The 18,008-nt window shown below is 42.2% G+C and overlaps 1 protein-coding gene across 2 annotated transcripts in view; it reads right to left on the bottom strand.

Annotated features, from left to right (window-relative positions):
- Positions 1-18,008, bottom strand: part of DLG2 (discs large MAGUK scaffold protein 2) — a 2,035,798-nt gene that overhangs the window by 1,793,806 nt on the left and 223,984 nt on the right. For both annotated transcript variants that reach the window (XM_089676759.1, XM_089676760.1), the window contains exon 3: positions 16,291-16,436. In XM_089676759.1, coding sequence (XP_089532885.1) covers positions 16,291-16,436 — 146 coding nt within the window. The remainder of the gene's footprint in view (positions 1-16,290; positions 16,437-18,008) is intronic.

The raw sequence follows: 18,008 nt of genomic DNA, 5'->3' as shown, positions 1-18,008 counted from the left end.
TGGTAACTTTTGCCTACAGGTAAGTCTTTAATAAGGCTTAACTGTAGGTACTGTAACTGTATCCTAAACTTGCACCATTTAGGAGATAGTTACTGTAGAAGCACCAGTGATGTCACCAGCGCATGTGCACTGCGCTCTTAATGGACAGTGTTGAGAGATCCATGCCATGGCCGAAACTCCCTTGTTAACAAACAGTTGGGAAATATATTGTGTTTTTATGCATTCAAATTCCAAAAAGGACATTTTTTTCTCAAAACATAGCTTTTTAAAAAAACACTGAGCAAATGCAGTGTGACATAAAAAATTGCAACACCTTCCATTTTATTCTACCTGATCGGTGTAATGGGAAATTAACATTCTCCTGCTAGTTTAGAACCATAGCACATTTGGATACAGGTAGATTATATATCACCTATTGTACATATACTATACTGCCAAAAGTATTGGTCGGTCTGTCTTTACACGCACATGAACTTTAGTGGCATCCCAGTCTTAGTCCGTAGAGTGCAATATTGAGTTGGCCCACCGTTTGCAGCTATAACAGCTTCAGCTCTCCTGGGAAGGCTGTCTACAAGGTTTAGGAGGGTGTCTATGGGAATGTTTGACCATTCTTCCAGAAGCATTTTTGTGAGGTCAGGCACTGATGTCGGACGAGAAGGCCTGGCTCACAGTCTCCGCTCTAATTCATCCCAAAGGTGTTCTAATTGGGTTGAGGTCAGGAATTTGTGCAGGCCAGTCAAGTTCCTTCACCACAAACCCACTCATCCATGTCTTTATGGACCATGCTTTGTGCACTGGTGTTTGGACCACCTGTGCAATAAATCCATCCGTGACATTTCCTGGCTACTAAATATTCCACGGTCAACTGTTAGTGGTATTATAACAAAGTGGAAGCAACTGGGAACAACAGCAATTCAGCCATAAAGTGATAGGTCACGTAAAATGACAGAGTGGGGTCAGCGCATGCTGAAGCAGCTAACTGTCTGCAAAGTCAATAGCTAAAGACCTCCAATTTTTGTGTGGCCTCAGCTGAGCATAACAACAGTGTGTAGAGAGCTTCATGGAATGAGTTTCCATGGTTGAGCAGCTGCATCCAAGCCTTACATCACCAAGTGCAATGCAAAGCATCGGATGCAGTGCTGTAAAGCATGCAGCCACTGGGCTCTAGAGCAATGGAGACGTATTCTCTGGAGTGGCGGATCACTCTTCTCTGTCTGGCAATCTGATGGAAGTGTCTGGGTTTGGCGGTTGCCAGGAGAACGGTACTTGCCTGACTGCATTGTGCCATGTGTAAAATTTGGTGAAGGGGGATTATGGTGCAGGGTTGTTTTTCAGGAGTTGGGCTTGGCCCCTTAGTTTCTGTGAAGGGAACTCTTAAGGCGTCCACATACTAAGATATTTTGGACACTTTCATGCTCCCAACTTTGTGGGAACAGTTTGGGGATAGCCCCTTCCTGTTCCAACATGACTGCGCACCAGTGCACAAAGCCAGGTCCATAAAGACATGGATGAGCAAGTTTGGAGTGAAGGAACTTGACTGGCCTGCAGAGTCCTGACCTCAACCCGATAGAACACCTTTGGGATGAATGAGAGCGGAGACTGCGAGCCAGGCCTTCTCGTCCGACATCAGTGCCTGAGCTCACAAATGCGCTTCTGGAAGAATGGTCAAACCTTCCCATAGACACCCTCCTAAACCTTGTGGACGGCCTTCCCAGAAGAGTTGAAGCTGTTATAGCTGCAAAGGGCGGGGCCAACTCAATATTGAACCCTACGGACTAAGACTGGGGAGGCCATTAAAGTTCATGTGCGAGTAAAGGCAGGCATCAAAATACTTTTGGCAATATAGTCTGTGTGTGTGTGTGTGTGTGTGTGTGTGTATGTATATATATATATATATATATATATATATATATACACATACAGTATATTTACTTGGAATTCTATAAATAAAAGATTCTCTGTTGTTTTGCCTACAGCCACCAAGCCTTATTTCATTCTCTGGCTGTCAATTACCTGGACAGGTTTCAGTGTGCCAGACTGTTCTGGGAAAATTACGTTGTCGTTTTTTTAAAGGAGAACTCCAGGGAATTCTCCAAAATCAGCCCTGGAATTGCAAAGTGAAGAGCGATTTATCTGTTATCGCTTTCCATGCTAGTTTTTTTGTTTGTTTTTGGTGCACTTGGCAAATACACTCTATCATAAAGTTTTTAGCAGGCAAAAAAATTCTCAGAGTGATGTTATATGTGTTTTGGACAACCAGCTAGCTTTTACACACAATGAAGCAAAGATCTAGCTCTATCAAACTACCCTCATCTTCTGGGAGTCAACTATGACTGGCATTGTGCAGGTATTGCTGCAGCTTCCCATAAAAACAATAAATGACTGTTAGACATAGACTAGCATTATTTAAAGGGGAACTGATATTACAAACTACAGTTTTGCAAAGGTTCCCCCTCTCAAGATACATTCACACTTAAGCTAAATGTCTTTGGTAGTTTAGTAGGCCTTTTTAAAAAATTTTTATGTTTGTACAGGCATTTTGTGGGTATTTCAGGCTTTTTGTGTTTTTTTTTTAACTATTATTTTTAGTCCATGTGGAGCTAGTTGCTAAAGAATAAAAATGCATGATAAGGGTGTTTCCACATGTTTTTTTAAAATGTTACACATTTCCAAGCGCTCCCATTGAAGTCTATTGGGACCAAAAACTCATGAAGTTTGTAGCTTAAAAGAAGCTCATGTACTGTTCTACAGGCTACAAACTTCAAGCAGCACTACACTCAGGTGTGAATGGACACAACTGAAAATCCTGGGATTTTGTGTTGAATATATTTAGTGTTTTGTATGTGTATATTGTATGTTGAGTGTTTTGGAGCTTCCAGCATTGGCATGTTATTTTTTTTAATTATTATTATTATAATACAGGATTTATATAGCGCCAACAGTTTGATCAGCGCTTTACAATATAACAGAAGACAATACAGCAACAATACAGTTCAATACAAGAGGGTTAGGATGGCCCTGCTCCTTGGAGCTTACAATCTAAGAGGGAGGAGCTGGTGGTACAAAAGGTAATAACTGTGGGGGATGGATTGGTAGGAGGAATAGAAGATTCTGTTATTAGCTGAAGGCAGGATCGGCTTCCCTGAAGAGATAGGTTTTCAGAGATCGCCTAAAAGTCAGCAGAGTAGGCGATAGTCTGATAAATTGGGGTAGAGAGTTCCAGAGGATGGGGAGGTTCTGGGGAAGTCCTGGAGACGAGCAGGGGAGGAGGAGACAAGGGAGCTAGAGAGTAGGAGGTCGTGCGAGGAGCGGAGAGTACGGCAGCAGCATTCATGATAGACTGAAGAGGGGGTAGCCTGCGATGAGGTCGGCCAATGAGGAGGGAGTTATTGAGAACGGCGTATCTTGGAGATGTTGCGGAGGTGAAGTCTACATGATTTGGACAGCAATTGGATTTGGGGCTGAAAGGACAGATGGGAGTCTAGGATTATACTTATGTGATAAACTCCTGCGCTCCTACCTAAAAACTAATACCTACCAACAAAGGTAAAGCTGCTACATACAGTCATATACCCATAGACAAAAAATATAAATGAAACACAAATGATGCACTGTTTCACTTATTCATTTATGCGTGAAGAATTTTTATGGTAGTAGCGCTGCATCATTTGTGTTTCATTTAGGATTATACCTAGTACCCTGGCATGAGGGGAGGGACTGATGGTTGTATTATTGGTCTTGATGGAGAAATCAGGGAAGGGGGCACGGGCTGGAGGGAATAATATGAGCTCAGTTTTGGAAAGATTTAGTTTGAGGAAGTGGAGTGACATCCATGCTGATATGTCACTTAGTAGGTTAGTAATGCAAGAGGAGACTGAAGGGGTGAGGTGAGGAGTAGAAAGATATATTTGTGTGTTATCAGCATAGAGATAGTACTTAAAGCCATGGGAGTTTATCAAGTGACCAAGGGAAGAGGTGTAGATGGAGAAGAGAAGGGGCCCAAGGACAGAACCTTGAGGGACCCCAACAGAAAGAGTGAGTGGAGAGGAGGAGACAAAGTTATAGGTAATGCTGAAAGAGTGCTGCAATAGGTAGGCAGAGAACAAGGAGAAAGCAGAGTCTCGGAGGTCAAGAGAGCGAAGTCTTTTGAGGAGGAGGGGATGGTCAACAGTATCAAAAGCTGCAGAGAGGTCAAGTAGTAAGAGTACGGAGTAGTGGCCATTGGTTTTAGCGGTTAGTAGATCATTAGTTTTAGTAGGGCAGTTTCAGTGGAGTGGAGGGAGCAAAAGCCAGACTGTAAAGGGTCAAGAAGGTTGTTGTCAGTGAAGTAGTAGCTCAGGAGATTGTAGACTAAGCGTTCTAAGACTTTAGTGGTAAATGGGAGCAGAGAGATGGGTCTTAAGTTGTTCAGGTTGGTGGGGTCCAGCAAGGGATTTTTAAGTATGGGAGTGATGTGTGCATGCTTTAGAGGGGTGGGGAACGCACTGTTAGAGAGATTGAAGATGTGAGTGAGGGAGCATAGGATAGAAGAAGAGGGTGATCATAGTAGTTGAGGGGACAGGATAGTGAGACAGGCTTCTGAGAAAACTTTAGTGACCTCTTGGTAGTAGCAAGGTCAAAAGAGGGAAGTGTTGAGGGAGGTTTAGTATAAGTTATGCTAAGTGGGATGGATGTCTGTGCAGTGAAAATACCCCTATGAATTGCATCAATCTTGTTTTTGAAATGATTTGCAATCTTGTAAGCAGTGAGTGAGTTACTGGGTGGAGGTGGAAGTGGGGGTGGAGGTGGAAAAAGTAGAGAGTTAAAAGTAGAGAAGAGACAACAAGGACTGGTTGACAAGCTATTGATGAGAGTGATAAAGAAGGCTTGTTTGGCAGCATGGAGGGAGGAATTGTATGTTAAGAAAGCAGATTTATATAGGGTGAAAGCTTGTTGAGATTTGGTTTTGCGTCACAATCGCTCCAGTGCATGACTATGTTGCTTAAGATTTCTGATGTTGTCAGTCTGCCACGGTTGTAATGGTCAGGGCCTGATACTTCGTGTAGTTAGAGGAGCAAGTGAGTCTAGTGTGGTTGAAAGCGAGCTGTTTTCGACAGCAGTGGCCAGGTCAGGGCAGGACAGGGGAGAGATTCTGTAATAGAGGCAGTCAGTTGCAGAGTGGAAAAGAGAAGGGTTTAAATTGTGAAGGTTTCTGCGGGTAATTGTTTGCTGCTTGGAGGGATAGGTGTTTGAAGACGAGGACACTGTGAAGGTGATGAGATTGTGATCAGAGAGAGGAAAGAGGGTGTTTGTGAGGTTGTAGGGAGTGCAAAGATGGGAGAAAACAAGGTCTAATGTATTCCCATCAGAGTGAGAGGAGGACTGTGTCCATTGTGTTAAGGCAAAAGATGAGGTTAGGTTGAAGAGTTGGGATGTAGCCAGGTTGTTCACATTAATGGGGATGTTAAAGTCTCCAAGAATGATAGTGGGTATTTCAGAGGAGAGAAAGTAGGGTAGCCAGGCAGAGAAGTCATCACGAAAGCGAGACACCGGTCCAGGAGGCCGATAGATCACTGCAATACTTAGAGAAATAGGACAAAACAGCCAAATGCAATGAGTCTCGAAAGAAAAGAAGGACAGAGAGGGAGGGTTTTGGAGGACTTGAAAGGTGCTCAGTTGGGATAGAAGCAAACCAACTTCACCACCTTTCTGACCACTGGGTCTGTGTGAGTGGGTCCAGAGAAGTCCTCCATAGGAAAGTGCTGCTGGAGAACCAGAATCTGATGCTGAAGCTAGGTTTCTGCAATTGCTAGTAGGTTAAGGGAGCAGGAGACAAAAAGGTCATGGACAGAGGTGAACTTATTACAGAAAGAGCGGGCATTCCAGAGTGCACATGAAAAAGGGAGGGTGGTTTTTAGGAGCACGGGGATAGAGATTACATTGAGCGGATTGCGGCTATTTCTGGAGGAAGGAAAAGGATATGAAAAGGAGCAGTAGAGGTCGCATATTAAATGGTAGATGGAGTGGGAATCAGACTTGTAGGAGATGTTTCCCAGGGTGTTTGCTTGCAGTCCATCCAGCGTGCAGTAGAGTTCTTTGTTGTAGCTTCCTGCTGCTTGAGTTATCCAACTTTAGTTGAGCTACTGTGTTTAACTGCTGCTTCACACTCCAGCATAAAACGCACTCATGCAGGAAAATGCACCCCCGTCTGCGACCTCCCCCATAAGCTGGTCTAAATTTATAGGGAGATGATCAAATGAGCAACTCTTCACCGCCCCAATTAGGAACTGATAAGGATCACATAAAATGGGGGGAGATGTTGGTCAAAGACAGACCAGCCACAGACACAGGCCAAAGGCTCGCCATACATTATACAATTTTCTTGAGATTTTTGGTTTAGATTTACCAAAAACCATATAATAGGAAGTCAAACCTAACAACATTTTCAGTTGTATCCAATTAGGCAGGCTCTTCCACTACATCTAAAGGAAATTGGGCAGAAATTTGTATAGTGTACAGCCAGCCAAAGTCATAAAGATGTTTGATTCTTTGATCACAGAAAGGCAAAAGGAGGTGAGAATCAATCACCACAAACAGACCAAAAGATATAGACTAATTGTCCTGACAGCAGCATTTACCTATGAAAAAGCAAATTTACTATTTACGAAGTATACAAAGGCTTTTTTTCTTTAAAGCGGAGCTTAAGTCAAAGCTGAAAAGAAAATAAAAGTCAGCAGCTACAAAAACTGTAGCTGCTGACTTTTAAAAAAAACAGCCACTCACCTGTCCCACAATCCAGCTGTGTACTCGCCGCAGCTGGTTTCACCGGCCGTCCTTGCATCTTAAGTGTGGGCACTCATCTGTGACAGCATGCGGCTTCACAGCCAGGTGCCCACTGTGCATGCACGAGTAGCACTGTGCCTTGTGAATGGTCCTGTAGTCTTCTAGGACCTCTCACATGTACCAGAAGACTACGGGGAAACCAAGTACAAGTATAGAAATAGCCCCCTGGGACTTTGTGAGGCGTTAAAGCAGTAGATGTACAAAAGTATAAAACAGTAAATGTTTATCACAAAAAATTGTTTCCCTTCTTCAGGGAATAAATATGTCAGGTCTAGAACATAATAAAGCATAAAATTCAATATAGACAGTATAATGATTTGATGCTTTATGTTCTAGATCTGACATATTTGTTCCCTGAAGAAGGACACATGAGTTCTGAAACGCGTTGGTTTTGTCTGGATAATATCATTGTTCAAGCTTTTTTGGGTTGTTAGCCTACTTGTCAGTTGATGTATCACAGACTATCAGTTTTTATGCACACTGTATATGTCTTTGAATGTGAGTTATGAACCATTGTATTGCAGTCCAACTGAATCTTTTGATTCTTCTTATCGAAACAATTTTTTGTAATACACATTTACTGTTTTATACTTTTGAACATTTACTGCTTTTTTGCCTCACAAAGTCCCAAGGGGGATATTTCTATACTTGTTCTGGGTTTCTATATTTGGGATGTTGGCAAAAACAGTAAATACAGTGGGACATTTTACCAAAATTTCTACTTTTGTATTAGAAGACTACAGGGAAGGGGGGGGGAGGACAACTTCTGCTCCTGATCGCCTAGACGACTGCAGCAGAAGTGGCAGTGGGTACCTGTAAAAATCAAGTACCCACTCCCCGAAGGTACGGGGGACCTGTACTTAAAACGAGATGTCCCCTTTTGTGTGGAGCTCCGCTTTAAATTTTACAATATAAAAATGAACAAACTAAATGAATAAAAAAAAAAGACTATACTAATGGTTAGAAACAGATTTAAAAAAATAATTCGAAAAATAATAGTTAAGGGAAGGAGTTAATTAAGGCGGATTAGGTTAAACTAATGGTTGATAAGAGGTTAAATAGAAATAAATGTTATTTAAAAAAAAAAAAAAAACTTTACTTGTCAGGCTGTTTTAACTGACATCATATGTAGATCAAAGCTCATTCCCTTGATGGGCAGATGCATGAAACAGGATTGATAGCATAGCAACAATGTTTGTATCTTTTTATCTAGCCTCTAAACAATGTTTATAATTCAGCTTTGACAGTAAGATACGTCAGTGGGTCTACTTGATCAGTGGGGAATCTCTCTGCTGATTGCCGCTGAGCAATTGGATGACAGGTCTTTGTCCGCTCCGCTGCTGTAGGGCGGACACAGACACAGCCCACTGTTTTCTATGGGGCAGTCAGATGGAAATGGACCGCCTGTCCGTTTCCACCCGACTGTCATTGTATCCACCGGAAGGATGGCGAACAGAGCAGCATCTGTGTTTTTAGCGTACAGGATCGATCGGATCGAATGCCAGTAGACACAGGTCCGTTGACCCCCGCCACTCCATAGAGAGCTGTGGATGGTCCGATTGGTTCCACCTGAAAAACTGACAGGTGGACCCGACTGGACCGTCAGTGTGATAGGGTTGCCACCTCATCCCTTTAAACCACATATTAATTCCACAGGTTCTGTGGCTACTTAAGGTGGTAATTAAACTCACGTAGTGCCTTGGCTGCATTAAATTAGCCTCAGAACCTGTATAATTAATAAGCGTTCAGGTTTAAAGGGATGAGGTGGCAACCCTACTACGGAATAGCCAACAAATGTGAAGGGGAAAAGAGTGGCAGAGGGGCAGAAGGACAGGGCGTACTACACAACATTCTCAGATGGAAACAAGGGACACTTATTAGCAAAAGCATGTAGGCACAGGACAAGCCCCCCCTGCCACACCCCCTTAAAGGAAGATAAAATGATTAGTTAAACCCACAAGCACTTTTTTTTTGTACCACTACTCTTCCTTTGTATTGGCTTTTGAAACTTACAAATGCAGCAATTTAGAAATTGGATGAAAAGTTTAACACTGTGAAACACTTTTTGATAGATAAATAGTGTGTTTTATATACAACTATATAGATCAGACCAAAATGAGGGACAAATGAGCAGGAAGGAGGGACAGAGGGACTTTGTTCCAAATGAGGGACAGTTCCTCGAAATCAGAGACAGTTGAGAGCTATGAGAATGGAGGTGTAGAGAGTAATACACTAATACACTCTTAATCTCAGGTTCTCTGCCAGTGCTCCTTGCTCATCCTTCCTGCCAAGTGCCCTCACAGCAAGAGGCTTGCTATGGGGGCACTTGTGCAGGTTCGATCCTGAGCCATACGCTGTGTGTCCATTAACACATCAGAGCCCCCCCCCATGCTCACTGGCTGTGATTGACAGCAGCAGGAGCCAATGGCTCTCACTGCTGCCTCTCTGTCCAGTGAGGAGAGGGAGAGCAGAGAGAGTCGCTGCTTTCATGCACATCGCCCAATCGAGATTGAACTCAGTTAAGTATAGAAGGGGAGGGCGGCTACATACAGAAGGTTTTTTTACCTTAATGCAAAGAATCCACTAAGGCAAAAAAAATCTTCTGCCTGTACAGCCACTTTAAGTGGATAAAGTAAGAAAGTGTTATAACTCATGTCAGATTTTTATTGCCATGACCACTGGGCCTGAAAGTGAAGGAAAATCTGTTAGACACAGCTTTCAGAGTTCAGTTCCTCTTTAAGTTTTCTTTTTTTTTTGTTTATGTAAAAATTAAATTTCAAAAACTGCTATGTTCCTCCTTAAAGCGACAGTAAACTCCCCCAGATGGATTATGCCATAATATGCAAGTATGCATGGTGTATTACTACATTATGGCAGACTTACTTATCAGCACAAAAGAGGTTAAGTGAGCGCTAAAAGTCCAATAAGCTGCTGAAACACCAAAAGGCACCAAAAAAACCCTCCAAAGCATAAATATAAAGTAAGATGCAGCGCTAAATATTAGAATCAATATAACCACATATGTAAAATGGTTCCATAAATCAAACACATGAATAAATATATATGAATAAATAAAGTGACTACAGTAGTGATTAAGTGCTGAATATATCAAACAAGGTAAAAGTGACTCAGTGGTATTGCATAACTCTGTCACTGTGTAGTGACCAATAGTGCTAGAAAGTGCTAAAATGATGATATCTAAATTGTCCAAATATAGGTGCGTGGAAGATCTGGTAATCTTCAGTTATTGGTGGTCTATCCAGTACTGTGGTGACGTGACCAATGATGTAAAGATGGCGCACTCACCAGATACGCAATCAATAAGCGCATTTAGAGACACTGCTCTCAGTGGATGAACTGGAGGCCCCTTTAAAGTGAATAAGGTCTTGTCAGGTATTCCCCCTCACTGCTCACTCCACTCTTAGTAATAGCTCTGTCACTCTTCTAATGGAGCTCTGCGGGTTATTAGAAGCAGAAGTAGAGTTTGGAGCAGAAGTTAGCGGTCTGCAGGGGGTTCGGTTTCCCTCCACTCATCAGGACAGCCCAGGGCTGGAGGACTGAACAAAGTGCACAGCACAGCGCTGTACTAAACACTCCTCCGACCTGCCGCTTCTCCCACTGAGCCTGGCTACACTCTGTTCACCATGAGCTTCAGATGGGCCTGTACATGTACCTTCTTGAGGAAAGGGACCTTGCGGGTGCTGCAAGATTTCAATCCATGGTGGCATATTGTTTTACCAATGGTTTGGTGACTATGGTCCCAACTGCCTTGAGATCATTCACAAGCACCTCCTTTGAAGTTCTGACCTGATCCCTCACTTTTCTCATGGTCATCCTTACCCCACGAAGCAAAATCTTAAACAGAACTCCAGACCGAGGGCGATTGATGGTTATTTTATATTTCTTCCATTTGTGAATAATCACTCCAACAGTTGTCTCCTTCTCACCAAGCTACCTGCTGATGGTCTTGTAGCCCATTCCACCCTTGTGCAGGTCTACAATCTTGTCCCTGAAGTCCTTTGACAGCTCTTTAATTTGCCCATGGTGGCAAGGTTTGAATGGAAGAGAGAAATTCTGTGGACAGATGTCTTTTATACACATAATGAGTTGTCATTAGGAGCACCTTCTTACATTGACAGGACCAATCTGTGTACCACATGAGCACATAGCCAGTCTGTGGGAGCCAGAATTATTGTTGGTTGGTATGGGATCAAATACTTATTTTAGTCACTGAACTGCAACTCAATTTATAACATTTGTATCATGTGTTTTTCCTGGATTTTTGGTTGATATTCTGTCTCTATCATTTAAAATACACCTATGATAAAGATTATAGACCCTTCATTTCTTTGTAAGTGGGCAAACTTCAGGGGATCAAATAATTATTTTCCCAATTGTATCTATTTTTTTATCATCTGTGATACATCTTTAAACCAAGCTAAGTAAACTCCATTTATTATTATACTCTTGAGTTGTCTGAAATTATTGTACTACATCCACATATAGGAAAGAAGAAAGATTAACCTTTCATTTCACCACCCAACCACCCACCTTCATGTTAAACAAAGTTAGTAGTTTGTGGAAAAGGTTTAATTTTGTCTAAATGTAAAGCAATGTAAATGTGTAAATGGGGTTAACAGCACGCATGCAACTGAAAATCTAGGGGGGGGGGGTTGGGAGTACAATTCGGTAAGTCAATTATGGAAAAGTACATAAGAAAAGTGTTGCACTAATTCAAAAATAAATAAAAATTAAATATAAAAGGTGCTATACATCAATAAATTATATACTGTACATCTAGTACTAACTGTCACTATTGACTATTGTCACTCCAAATGACAGCTATAAGATGGAAGTATCTTCCAGAAATTAGAAGGATCCTCCACCAGGTAACACCATGTAAGGTTTTTCAGAACTGTATGACCTTCTGATTAGAGAAAGGCCAGTATGCACAGAATTTGCAGATCTTAATGGAAATCAGAGGGTAGAGGAAACCATATTCATCTTAGAAGACACTTGGGAAATATTCCTCCATTATGTGTCCATCCTGGTGTTAACATACCAAAGATAAAAGCAGAGAGCTCCACATAGTATGTACCATTCAAATTACCCCTTTATTATAAAAGCAGAAAACTAACATTAAAATGAAGTAAAAGCGCTTGTAAATAAACATCGACCGGTAACATCAAAATGGCTTCCCGCAGACTTCCGGTTGCGCGATGACATCACAGTAAGCTTTGCCCAGTCACCCTTATCTCAGGATTAGTAGAGGCAGGAGATGGCGGAGAGTAGATAAGAGTTACTGAAGGCCAAAGGAACTAGTACAGAGGGTATGTATATTGTGGGCGGAGCTTGCTGTGACGTCATCATGCATGCTGACCTTCTCAGAATGTCATAAAGTTCTGGTAAGCCTTGCATGGTGTTACCTGGTGGAGGATCCTTCTAATTTCTGGGAGATACTCCCATCTTATAGCTGTCATTTGGAGTGGCACATTAGTCATCACTATTTCAACTTTGGGGAATTTATATATTTTATTTTATTGCACCTATGGATTTTGGCATTTAGTACTAGATGTATATCATTTATTGATGTATAGCGACTTTATATTTAATTGTTTATTTATTTTTTAATTAGCACTACACTTGTCTTATGTATTTTGGGACTTTGATAATAGCTCACTGTGTTTAGTTTTTTTTTGGTAGGTTTTATTTCTAATAATTTTCTATATCATATATTTTGGATTTGTTTATCTAAGCGCAGTTTTATTAGTCAATTATGGAAAAGTATCTGGTTGTTCTAGTAGATCAAAGACTTAGGCCCCTTTCACACTGACAGTCCGATCGGGTCCACCCAGGGGCGGACTGACCATTTGGAAACTCGGGCACTGCCCAAGGGCCCGAGGTCAGTAGGGGGCCCCATGAGATGCCCCTGGTACCTTTCATAGGCTTTTTTAAGTTTGGGCAAGGACACAGGGACCCCATGATCCCCTATTGCCCGGGGGCCCCATGAGTTGTCAGTCCGCCCCTGGGTCCACCTGTTTTTTAGGCTGACCAGATCTGTCCATCCATAGACCTCGATGGACCGGCGGGTGTCAGTGAACAAATGTCCGCTGACACCCGCTGGCATCCAATCCTGTACGCCAAAATCAGACGGATGGGGATCCCCATACGTCCGCCGGATTGAATGACAGTCCCTCTGAATATAGAAGTCAGCGGGCTGTGTCTGCGTCCGCTCTGCAGCAATGGAGTGGACACCGACCTGTCATCCGCCTGCTCAGCAGGGATTAGTGGAGGGATTCCCTGCTGAGAAGGTGGATCCGCTGACGGGGCCGTCCCGTCTGAAAGGGTCCTTATAAGAGCAGCATACAATGTCAGTCTGCAGTTTCTAGCACAAGCAAAATAACTTATCTGCAGCTTCCTGTAATGACGGAATAGTCTGGGGATGGAACAAAGTACACAGCAGAGGCAGAGTATCTGCTTGTCATAGGCCAGTAATGGTGAACATACTTGATACAGGCAGACCTTAAAACAGTATTAAACCCCAAACCAAACATCAAAAAATGAAATGTATTGCAATTTGCCAGCCATTAGATATGGTGGCTGCATTAGTTTTAATTTTTTTAGGCTCCTCCCTCTCTGTTTTCACCTGGTGATCTGGCCAGCAACACACATTCTATATTAGAGTGCCCCCACTCTGGATGAAGGAGCAGAGGGGACCCCTTTGGACAGCAGTATTTTTAATCTGGGGAGAGGGGAGCATTAGATGTACTAGCAGATTTATATACACTAACAAATTGAAGCCAAACTCCAGCTCACACTTTAAAAGCAGTTACAGCAGTTTTTTTTCTCTTTTTGGGATAAAGGTTTTACATAAATACTGTAAATAAAAGCTGATCATTGAAAGCACTCCTGTCAATGGTAAATGGTTTGTCTCATCACTATAAACTGTTATATCTAGAAGAGAGCTTGTTCTTTTGAAAAACAACAGACTTACTGGTCTGATCACCAGGTGAACTGAAGAACTGGCAAGCTGCAATATAGTAAATGTTTGCTCTTGGGTTTAATACCCCTTTAAGTGCAGCATGTGACATCACCATAATATTCAGTAAATGTAATGCTACAGAAAGCCGCCAGAGACTGCAGACTTCCAACAGAAGATGCTCAGAGACCATGGGTGGGATACAAGAGATGGTCAGAGATAGGGCCGGTGCTACCACTAGGTGAACTAGGCATCCATCTATAGAGCACTGCTGCCTAGGGGCACAGCCACAGCCGCTGGTTTCCCTAATCTCTGCCATGGTCGGATCCAAGTGGGGTGCTGGAGTGAGCTACGCTCTCCCAGATTTTAGTTGTGCAACCCCCCCCCCCAGGGCAGGCTGCGCCTTGCCAATTGTAAGTTCAGGGGGAGCTTACAGACCAGGGGAACTGTAAACAATAAAAGCAGGGGGGTAACAATCATTTGTGCTGAGATGAGAGGTTTGTGCAGGAGGGGCGATGGGGGCTATTTGTGCTGGGAAAGGTAATGGGGATGATAGGGGGGAATCTGTTCTATGAGAATGAATGAGGGTATATGTGTTAGAAGTAGGAGAGAGGTTTTGGGGTGGAGGGGGGTTGGGGGTGATTTGTGCCAAAGGGGGGGGGGGGATTTGGTGGGAGATTTTATGCTGGGAGGGATAATTTAAAGGGGTTTTAGCTAGAGGAGGGAGTTGGGGGAATTTTTATTAGGTGGGGGGATTGCAGGAAGAGGATTGGTGCTAGAAGGGGGATTGGCAAATTTGTGCTAGGAGGGGGATTGGCAAATTTGTGCTAGAGGGGATTGGGGGATTTGTACTAGTAGGGGGGACTGAGGCGGAATTTGTGCTAGGAAAGGGGATTGAGAGTGATTTGTGCTAGGAGGGGGACTTTTTGTTAGGAGGGGGGACTGGGGGGTTATGCTAGGGGGGAGGATTTGGGGGAATTTGTGCTAGGAGGAGGGGTTGAGAGGGGTTGTGCTGGGAGGGGGGGATTTGTGCTAGGAGGCGGGATTGATGGGAGAGGATTTTTACTAGGGTGGAAAATTTAAGGAGAAAGATGTATGCTAGGAGGGGTGAAGTAGAACTACAGTTGGAGTTTTATATTTTTTTTGGGTGGGGTGGGATGGTGCAAGTAGCTGGTCTTGCCTAGGGTGCAAAATAGTCTGGCACTGGCCCTGGTCAGCTACTACAGTCATGCTACTGGTGATGATCATAGGTCATGCATGATTACAGGAATTGTTGGAGACTGGGGACATTACATGAGACTGCTAGGAATCAATGCTGTTACAGCCCCTTTACAAATCAATACTTCCATATTTGTGTTCCCCAAAGCCCTCTTAAAAATTATTTCTGCCACATTCAATGTTTCTCCATGATCCATTATGAAAAAAAAATTAAAATAGGAAACTGATGAACAGCACAGAAATAGGTGAAAGAAATGCTAAAGAATATTTTCTCATCAGTAGATTAGATTGATGAATGGCATTTGAAAGTACTTCAGAGAACGTTTACTTTTATCATTCAATTTTGGAGTGAATGGACCTTTTTGATTGAAATCACATTCACTGTCAGAAATTTGCTCGAGATTCAAATTTCCTCTTCACCATGGTTAAAAATGTACGTCGATTTGACCCCACTACGGATTAAACATTTAAACATTATTCTTTAAGCAGTATTAAACAAAGGTATATATATATATATATATATATATATATATATATATATATAATACCTACTGGACACTTTCACCCTCCTCTTATTCAGTCCAAATTTCAGCTTTCAGAGCTGTCACACTTTGCATGACAATTGCGTGGTCATGCAACACTGTACCCAAATGAAATTTTTATCTTTTTATCACACAAATAGAGCATTCTTTTAGTGATATTTAATCACCGCTGGATCTTTTACTTTTTGCTAAATACGGCTAACGTGTAAGGTAAAGTCTACAGGCTTGGAAACATCCATATGTAAATGGATAGAAAACTGGCTAAAAGATGGTATTCAGAAAGTAGTGGTTACTGATTCATACTCTGAATGGTCTGGGGTTGTCTGTTGTGTACCCCAAGGTTCAGTTTTGGGACCCTTACTTTTTAATATATTTATAAACAATATAGGGTCTACGAACTATGTAACTAAGGGTTTTTTGCCACGGTTTTAGGTTTTGGAATTAAGATTCGGGCTTTCAATTTTCTTTGTGTTTTTGTCAAACTAGATAGCCACTCTTTGATTTTGTCAACCAATGTAGCTTTAAAGGTAGGGGCAGAGGGGCTGTATTATTTCTAAAACCAAAGCGGGTAAGAACCTACAACAAAGATTGCTAAAATCCGTACAATTTTTAAGTTTTTATTTCTTTTTTTTTTCTCAGAATGAGTCATAGAGTTCCCTAGTTTTTGCCTAGTGAGCTTTTTGTCTTTATTGATGTACACATTACAGATATTGCTAAATCAAAAGCTACCTCTGAGGCTTGCTGTAAGCTCTCCGGACAGCCAGATGAAGAATTGTTCTTCTCCCATAATTCAGCTACATGGTTCAGTTCGGATATTTTTTCTTCGTAGTCGATGTGGGAGCTGAGCAACGTGACTTCATAAAACTCCTGTATGTCTGCCAAAAAACAGAGGTGAGACATGAATAACCACAACCGCTGTTATTACAGATTACTGTAAAAAGTTACGTTGCCTAATCTATCTTTAGCACACGGTTTTGCAAACAGCTACTATATGTACACATTTACAATATCTATATCTGAGCTGTTCTACTTCCCAAAAGATTGGTTATAGTGTTCACCTTGTTAGACAATACAGCTTGGTCAGGGATCTACCTCCAGACTGCTGATCAAATAATGAAGGGGCATCATCACACTTTTACTTGAAGGAAATGGTGCTGCACTACTTCAGGGTGAATGAACAATACACATAAATAAATGAGTGAACAGTAAAATAAATCCAAAAAAGTGAATAATCCACATACACTGGCCTACCCAAACGAACGCTATCCCCACTCCAGTCGATCCTAAACTCAGCGGCTAGACTCATCCACCTCACCAACCGTTCCACATCTGCCTCCCCCCTCTGCCAATCCCTTCATTGGCTCCCAATTGCCCAACGCATCAAATTCAAACTGCTAACTCTGACCTACAAAGCCATTCACAACACCGCCCCAAACTACATAACTGACCTGATACCCAAATACTACCCTACCCGTGCCCTCTGCTCCTCACAGGACCTCCTACTCTCTAGCTCCCTGGTCTCCTCCTCCCACGCCCGACTGCAGGACTTCTCCAGGACTTCCCCCATCCTCTGGAACTCCCTACCCCAATCCATCAGACTGTCACCTACCCTCCTCACCTTCAGGCGCACCCTGAAAACCCTCCTCTTCAGGGAAGCCTACCCCAACCTCACCTAACACCCGACCTCACCTAACAACTAACCTCCTCCACTCCTCCCACCACTCCATCCCCCACAGCCATCTCCTCCTGTACCACCTTCCCCTCCCTCCTAGATTGTAAGCTCGAAAGAACAAGGCCCTCGAACCCCTCGTGTGTTGTATTGTTACAGTCTTGTCTCATGTTATGTCCCCCTTGCTACTGTACAGTGCTGAGCATACCCTTTGGTGCTATATAAATACTGTATAATAATAATAATAATAATACAACCATATTACGAATGTGCAAATACTACCACAAGGGTGAATGCCACAATAGGTTAATCCAGTGGCAATAAAGATAAACATGGTGAATGCAAGAAAACAAAAAGTGTGCAAATGCGATGACATTAAAAGAACGCTGCACCAGCGATAATAAAATGACATATAACAAATATCACAAAAAATATATATAAATAGAGAAACTTGGCCAGAAAAAAATAGAATGAAAAGCATCAAGTGTGCAGTGGATGAATAAATCAATGACCATATAAAAGTGGCATCCAAAACGTAGCAACAAAGATGAACGTGGCCAAAAATCAAATGTTCAGTGAATGAATGAATCAATAACAATATAAAAGTGGCATCAAAAATGTGGCAACAAAGATGAAACGTGGCCAAATAGTGAAACAACATAAATGTGAAGTGGATAAATCATCACAAAAGGACAATGCAACAAATGACAGAAAAGACAAAATAAAATAAAAATAAATAATATGTCCCCAATAATGGATGAAAAAAAGTTCAGAACCA

The sequence above is a fragment of the Staurois parvus genome, unplaced genomic scaffold, assembly GCF_062004578.1.
Source record: "Staurois parvus isolate SC_StPar_1 unplaced genomic scaffold, SC_StPar_1.0 ptg000173l, whole genome shotgun sequence".
NCBI lineage: Eukaryota > Metazoa > Chordata > Amphibia > Anura > Ranidae > Staurois > Staurois parvus.
The sequence above is the reverse complement of the archived record's forward strand: the minus strand, read 5'-3'. Positions and strand labels throughout refer to the sequence as shown.